Source organism: Trachinotus anak, unplaced genomic scaffold (assembly GCF_046630095.1).
Source record: "Trachinotus anak isolate AG129_WGS33_773 ecotype Australia unplaced genomic scaffold, CSIRO_AGI_Tana_v1 ptg000021l, whole genome shotgun sequence".
Lineage (NCBI taxonomy): Eukaryota > Metazoa > Chordata > Actinopteri > Carangiformes > Carangidae > Trachinotus > Trachinotus anak.
In genome coordinates this window covers 26,034,042-26,042,208 of record NW_027273872.1, presented here as the reverse complement: position 1 = coordinate 26,042,208, position 8,167 = coordinate 26,034,042, and the positions used below count along the sequence as shown (strand labels likewise).

Here is an 8,167-nt window from a genome sequence, read left to right as displayed (position 1 = left end):
CAGCTCTGTAGAACAGGTGAACTATGAACAACAGCCTTTCTGGCTCATTGCCAGGGGTTGGCAAGCTCACTGGCTGTCACTCTGTGGACAGACCGAGCCTCCTCTGCTGGTGAACCATATTAGTCTGACACCCCAGAATAGTTATACCTCCAGCTGCCATGGGAAAACTGGCCTGTCTGTGTGTGCGTGCGTGCGTGCGTGCGTGCGTGCGTGCGTGTGTGTGAGAGAGAGAGAGATGCAGGGGGTTACATGCTTACATCAGGCTCTGTATGCATTGTTTCCTGTATATTGTGAGTGTGTATGTACTGTAACTTCAGTCCTGTGCTTTAATGGTGGACTTGAAATGGAAACTACTATATCAAGCGGCAGCTACATAATGTAACAACACTGAAGTCTGAAATAATTAACATCTAAAGGTGTATAACTTTTTAACTGTGTGTGACACCCATGCAACTCTTTTCTGACTTGTTTATAGCTTATGTGACACATGGAGTAAAACACTTGTTTTGCAAAATCAAGGTCAGTCTCCTTGACTCGTGTTTGATAAACAAATGGAAATATAATTTAAAAAGATTATTTTTCTTTCATGATAAAGAGCAGGACTCTAAAGAAGAAAGTATTACTGCCTTTTTGCACTGAGGATGTAATAACTAAACTAAACAAAAAAAAGAAGCTGAAAATTGGAAGACTGTAAAACAAATTTGTCCATCTGAGAGGAAAAAACTCACTTAGCTATTAAAATGACAGAAAATGTTGACACATTTCTGTCCTTATAGGAGTGTAATCACAAAGGAAGCCAGTGCCTACAGCTACAGGGCACAACGGGTCACTATAAAGTCCTATGACAGGGCGGTCAGCGTCAACTCCATTGAGCAATTATTAGATTCTGTAAAATCATTTCTGTATGAAAATAATAAAATCAGAAAATTATCTCATATATATTATGTGAGACATGTTTTAAATACACTAAAAAAATTAGAACTATCAGGGAAATTATAAAATTGAATACAATTTTCATTTAAAAGTCAAATCATATTTCCTGTTGAATGCTATCTACATATGGTAGTAATGTAAAGTAAAGATGAAGCAAAGAGAGAATCTACAGGTAGCTTTCAGTCTCCTTTATAGCTGCTAACCTAATGTTAGCTAATATTATAGGTTCACAGACTGAACAAGCTGCTTCTCAGTGCTGACTGTTGGACTGATTTAATTTCCATGGAAGGAAACAATAATCAACCACACTGTGTATGATTTATGAATTAAGTCTGGAAAAGGAGGAAATGCAATATTTATGAAGAATTCATCATTTTTATAAGTTTTATTTTATTTATTTTTAAATGACTTATTATTAAAATGACTAATTAAACAATAATAGAATCGTGTGATCTGAAATTCCAGACTCCAATGGTGAGGTGTCATTCTGGAACTCTCACAACTAGAGTAGACTCAGTGTTACATTGTCTCTGCTCCAGACCAGTATCCAGTACCACTGTCTCTCCTACAGACCAGTATCCAGTACCAGTCAAGTGCCAGATCAGATCAGATCCAGTTCACTACCGACCCACAAACGCCTGCAAGTCTCCAAACATCTGCTGCAGACCAGTGCAGGACCAAACACCACCTGCTGCTTCAGGCCCCTGCAGCGTCTCTGTTCCCCGGAGCCATGTCTGAGGGAACAAACGCACGCAGGCCGGACGCTGCCCTTCAGGGCCGTCCACCTCGCAGACAGGATGTGAGGAGAAGGCAGCAAAACGAGCTCGCTGCTCTGAGAGTGGAGAACATCCGCTTGGAAAGGCAGGTGTACAGCATGCTGTTTGACAAGATCAAAATCAGCAAGCTGGAGGAGCGTCTACAGGCCAGGGAGCAGGAGGTCCTGGACGCTTACACAAACCACTGGGAGGCAACTGCAATGAGCCAGATGGAGGTCGGCCGTCTTCAGCAGTGTCTCCAACTGCAGAAAGAGCAGAGCCAGCAGGAGGTGGAGGAGCTGAAGGAGCAGCTCAACCAGAGCAAAAGTAACATCCTGCAGCTGGAGAAGGAGAAGGAGGAGCTCACAGAGAGGCTGACTCAGGCTGAAAACAAGCTGAGGAGCCACGAGGAGCAAAACCTCCTGACTGAGGAAACATGGAGGGTGAAGTTCAACGCTCTGGAGGAGAAACTGAGCACTGAACTCGCCAGGAGAGAGGAGAGCTCAGAGAGGAGAGCAAAACAGACAGAGGAGGAGAAACAAGGTCTGGAGGAGAAGAAAGACAAGGAGGCACAGAAAAAGAAACAAAAGGAGGACAAGAAGGCACAGAAAGAGAAACAAAGAGAGGAGAAGAAGGCACAGCAAAAGAGAGAGAAAGAGGAGAAGGAGGCACAGAAAATAAAAGAGAAAGAGGAGAAGGAGGCACAGAAGAAGAAAAGAAAGGAGGAAAAGGAGGCACAAAAGGAGAAAGAAAAAGAGGAGAAGGAGGCACAGAAAAAGAAACAGAAAGAGGAGAAGGCAAAGAAGGAGAGCAGAGGAAAGGAGAAGACGGAGGAGAAGAAGAGGGGTTTCTGGAGCTGGCTGCACAGGAACAACCAGTGTGACGGCGACAGACAGGAGGAGGAGGAGGAGGCTGCTGGTTGCCTGACGGAGGTCGGACGACGGTAGCCAAACTCCCCACCCCACCCCCCCTTCAACTCTCCACTCTCTCCCCCCTCTCCACCTCTCCACCCTCCCTCTATCTCCCTCACTCCCACTCTCTTTTTCTCCACAGCTGTTCCTGCCCTATCTCCCCCATCCCTCCCCCGTTTCTACTCGCACCTCCATTTCTCCTTTCTAACCAGCCATTCGAGCCCCCCCTTCCTCGCTTCCCTCTCTTTCCCTCCCCCTCACTCCCTTCCCTTTACCCCCTGCCCCCCTCCCACCTCAACCTTTGAATTGTATTGTTGTAATTAAATTGAATCGAGAATATGAATCATATTTCTGCATGTATCAGCCTCTCTGAATATCAATACACAGTAGAACTACAACTGTGTCACATGGTCTGTTATAAAGTAGAAGCACTGGTCCAGGGTCTGTTATCAAATATCACTTTTTAAAGTTTGGACTTCAACAGAATGTTAAATAATAAAGTTTGTCATTACAAATGGTAGAGCTGTCATGTGACCTTCACCACTGACGGGCTCGTGGTTATTTTTAAATGGAACTTCACTATTAACTTAATTGAACTAAATCATTAACATAGTGAATGTCTCTTTTCAAATGTGGCTCAGGCTCTTTTTACAGTAAATGTCCGACAGTAAACTTGGTTTTTATGCGAGAGTTTTCACCTCTTCAGATTTTTTTCTTCTTCATGTATCAAATACATGAGTCTCAGTCTACATCAGATCAGGACGTACAAAGAAATCAACATAAGGATAAAAAATACTTTATTATCCCTGTGGGGAAATTCAAATTTTCCAGTACCTTATTAATGTATTTAGTTAAGATTTGAGTCTGTGTCATGATCCACTGCCTTTGTCTGAGGTGTTGAACAGTCTGATGACAGAGGGAACAAAGGATTTCCTGAACCTCTCAGTCCTGCAGCAGAGAGATGAGACATTGGCTGTTGCTGTAGCTGCTTCTCTGGTCTGCAAAGATGTTGTGGAGAGGGTGGTTGTTAATGTCCGAAATGACCTGCATCTTACAGTGTATGAGTCTTCAGTCAGTCCAGACTCCTTCCAAGCACAGACCCAGACTTTTTAACCAGCTTGTGTGGGAGAAATCAAACGGTTTCCTCATTATCTTCACAATGGTGCATGGAGACATAACTCCTCCTGTAACCACAGATGTTTGACACAAATAGTTGATGAATTAATTAACTGACAGAAATTTAATCACCAATGTGTTTGATAAATGACTGTTTCAGTAATTTGTGGTGCATAAATGCAAAAATGATCTTTCCTAGCTTCTTAATTGTGATGATTTTCTGCTTTCTCTGTTTAATCTCACTGCAAACTGAAAATGTTTGCTTATGTTTTTTCATTATTTCCTGAAATTTTACACACAAAACCAATATTGAGAAAATAATTAGCAGATTTTGGATGATGAAAATAATACTTTTCTGCAGCCTTTTTCACTACTAACTCTTAAAATTACATTGACTGTGATTTGTGGAAAAGTTATTGTGTGTTTATCCTCTGAAACTATGTCTATGCAGAATTAAACTAAAGTGGGCAGAAAAAGAACAATAGTTTCCTCTAGATACATGTACCAGGCGAAACCCTGTTTTGTGAGGTCACAGTGATCTTTACCTGTGACCTCTGACCACCAAAATCAAATCAGTTAATCCTTGAGTCCAAGTGAATGTTTGTGCCAAATTTGAGGAAATTCCCTCAAGGCGTTACTGAGATATCTTCACTGCACAAAACACCCCAGAATATGGAGATGTAGTTGCCCAGATATTTCAAACTATCACCCATATATGATGAAATGTGGACTGGACATGCTGTAATTATTGCATTGTAAAATGTCATGTCAAAAAATTTGCAGATATGCTCCAGATTCTCGCAAGAACCTAAAAAAGGCATCCCTGGATTCCTGGGCTTTTGCACGGTGCACGTTCACAAGAATGGGACAGATGGACAAATTGACAACCTGAAAACATAATGCCTCTCGCCGTCACTGGTGCAGGGACATAAAATAAAGTTCAATCTCTGCGTGAAGATTTGTGCCACAAACTGAATCCAGACACTCGTTGATTATAGTTGGACTCTTGTAGTTCTGGTGTCTCGCAGTAGGTGATGTTGTCTTAAGTCTTAACTTCAGTGTCCTCGTATGACCACTCATCCTCAACATAAAGAAGAAACAGGGCAGATGAAATGCACACGTGGTGTCTGATGGTGGATGAGAGATGTGTTGGTCTCTGTAGAACAGCAGGCAGATAACAGCAACAAAACAACACAGATGAAAGTGCAGTTTGACTGGATGATAATTCCCACTGGCTGTTCTCCGTCCTGCTGATGTAACTCTGTGTGGCCGTCGTACATGTGCACAGTATTTTGCATTTCATTTCCCTGAATTGAATTACGCTAAATGAAACTGCTGCACGCAGATAATGTTCCCCACACACGTCTGCACACATGAGGGTGCTTTGTGATGGGTAGCTCTCCAAGATCAATACATCATAAGCACATTAATATTTAGACATTAGTGTAATTACCATAAACAAGTGAGGCCATTATGGAGAAGATTGCCCGACCCCAGACAGATGCTCTGCGGCGTTTTTCATTAAATGCCGTTGGTTGCAGAGGTACAGCAACGTTCCTGTTGCACGAACAGAGCTATAAGATTAAAGTTTTATTTTACGAGTGAAAATCAATTGAGAGCAGGGACGTGGCAAAGACCAGACTGAAATATTTCAACTATCAGATGAATTTTTATGAAAGTTTGTACAGATGTTCATGATCCCAAGAGAATGAATCCTACTGATTTCGGTGATCTGCTGAGATTTCCTGTAGCGTCATCATCAGGTCAAATTTTGATGCCACCGTGTGGTCAAAGATTTCACTTACATGGTGAAATAGCTCTAAAATCATCTGTGTGATGTATTGGTATAAAAATTGGGACAGACATTGATACTTCCCTGGTAAACTATCCCCATGACTTTGGTAAACGGACTTTTGCTCTGGCGCCTTCATCAGGTATAATGTTAACTGATCATATCAGCTTCAGTTGTACATTGTGCCTCAATGGACAAAAAGTCCTAAACAATGATTCAACATATTTTGGACGGACGTCTGCACCTCCTCTTGGCTCTGTTTTCAGGCCGTGATGGGAGACTTTGACCTACCATAGGTCTTTTCAGGGAGAGAGAGTGTTCCTATTGGCTGTTCTACAAATGCAGACGTTTGTGCACGTCAGATGGACATGTGTCAATATCAGTGAAGAGATGGAGAGAACATGATGTATTTGTCCTGGACAGGTAAGAGGCTGCCCACCTTATGCTCCTGTGGTTGTAGAGGCAAGTTAAGTAGATTCACCATGAAAGCAGGCGATGAGTGGCCATGTTGAATGCTGCTAATAGTTTAGCCTTTTGCTAACCATAGCCATAGACTCGCGCCTGCGGCTTAGTTGAGTGTTGAGTGTGTGTGTGCAGCGCGTGCATGTATGCCTGTGAGGGGAGAACTGCAGGAGGGGTGGCTGTACTTTCAAATTCTGCCGCTTCTTCCTGGATTTCTGCCTACGCCAGCTTTATTCATGGTTTCCAGGTGTAATCATTCACAGCAGGTTTCAATGCAACAGAGAAAACCCCAGATCTGGCTCTACAGGGGTTCTACAGAAGGTGTTTATATCGGCCGTGCCGCATAGTCAGATGCTGTAGCTGACTAGCTGCCTGCAGGGTTGCTCCAGCGTGTGATTGGTTGACCCACACGGAGCATGGAGATGACCTGTTTATTTGCTACATTTCCCCACCTGAACTGCTAGATCTCTGTCTGTCTGTTCTTTCAGGCCCTTGTTCAGCTAATATACATGTTACATTCTTTCCGGCATCAGCAGTTTTCTATATCTGTCAGATTGATGAATGGCACGTGGTATAATCTGAGTTTAAAATGCAGAGCAATTACAAATGTCTGGGTTAACTCAAACCCTGCGTCTAATATGTTCTTTATCTTTTCCTCATGAAACCACAGATTCTCCATTTATCTCCACATTAGTAAGAGGACCCTCAAACAGGCTCTTGTCATCTCCTTCCTTTGGCTACTGTAACTCCCTGAATCTCCGTGTCCCACATGCTCCTCTTCTCTGTTCCCCACAGTGACTCCCTGATGCATCCACTTCAAAACTCTGGTGATGGTCAAACCTGAAGGCAAGAGTATGTACTGAACAAAAATATAAATGCAACGCTGTTTTTATTCCCATTTTTCATGAGTTGAAATAAAAGCCCTGAGACTTGTTCACAAATGTATTAATGAGCATTTCTCCTTTGCCAAGATCATCCATCCACGTGACAGGTGTGAGATATCCAGATGCTGATCGTACACCATGATTGTTGCGCAGGTGTGACTTGGGCTGGTCACAATAGAAGGCCACTTTAAAATGTGTAGTTTTATCACACAAAACGATTCCACAGATGGTGCACGTTTTGAGGGAGCGTGCTGCCAAATATCTGCCTGAGCTGTTGCCCATGAAATGAACGGTCATTCCACGACCATGAGTCTCCAGACTAGTTTCTGAGAGTGTGGCAGCACATCCAACCAGCCTCTCGCTCTCCAGACATGTCATCCATTGAGCATTTGGGATGTACTACAGCGTGATCCACTTCTTGCCAATATCCAGCAACTTCAGAGCCATTGAACAGGAACAGTCCACAATCAACAACCTAATCATCTCTCTACAAAAGAGATGTGTAGCACTGCATGGTCACACAAGATACTGACTCCTTTTCTGATCCATGACATCCCCCACCACATATGTAGCCCAAGTCCTGTGAAATCCACAGTTCAGTGCCTAATAAATGTCCTTTACCAATATAAAACTATGCATTTTAAAGTGGCCTTTTATTGTCACCTGTGCAGTAATCAAGCTGCAGAATCAGCATCTGGAAATGCCAAACTTGTCAGGTGGATAGATGATCTCTATTGGTGTGTGTAGAGAAAAATCTTAGATTATTTATTACAACTTTTGAAAAATGGGAGCAAGAACAAAAGTGTTGTGTTTATATTTTGTTCAGTATATTTTGTAGGACTGGCTGCCCAAACAAGTGCTTATGGTGACCACACTTAGGGTGGGATTACAAGCTTGCTGTTGTCAGGAGGAGCAGGACATTATAACTGATCAAACAAGATTAATGGCGCATACTTTTGGGCATTTGTGGTGTTGCACATGTTTGCAAATATTGTACAAAAACTTTGGAAGTAGTTGTGCAAAGAATGACGATGAGAGAGAAGTTCAGATCTATACACCTGTCCAACTGATGCATGAAGCAGGTGAAGTTGTTGGATTGTTGGTTTTGGAAGAGACTGTCCTCCTGCAAAAAAAAAAAAACGAGCCCATAGGTAGTCGTGCAGCAGGTTATTATGACCCATACATCTAGCGGTCATAGTAATGCCATGACATGTTATTATACTAACCATGCCAACGATGGTCTGGTATGCTGCTAATAGTACATTATGCATGTTTGTTAGTGTAACCATGACAACCAAGGTCCGGTACGCCTGC

The 8,167-nt window shown here is 42.7% G+C and overlaps 1 protein-coding gene across 1 annotated transcript; it reads left to right on the top strand.

Annotated features, from left to right (window-relative positions):
• Positions 1-1,663: 1,663 nt before the first annotated feature.
• Positions 1,664-2,886, top strand: LOC139606143 (DNA ligase 1-like). The gene has a single exon (XM_071458168.1). The coding sequence runs from the start codon at positions 1,664-1,666 to the stop codon at positions 2,633-2,635; it is 972 nt and encodes a 323-aa protein (XP_071314269.1). The 3' UTR covers positions 2,636-2,886.
• The last annotated feature ends 5,281 nt before the right edge of the window (positions 2,887-8,167 follow it).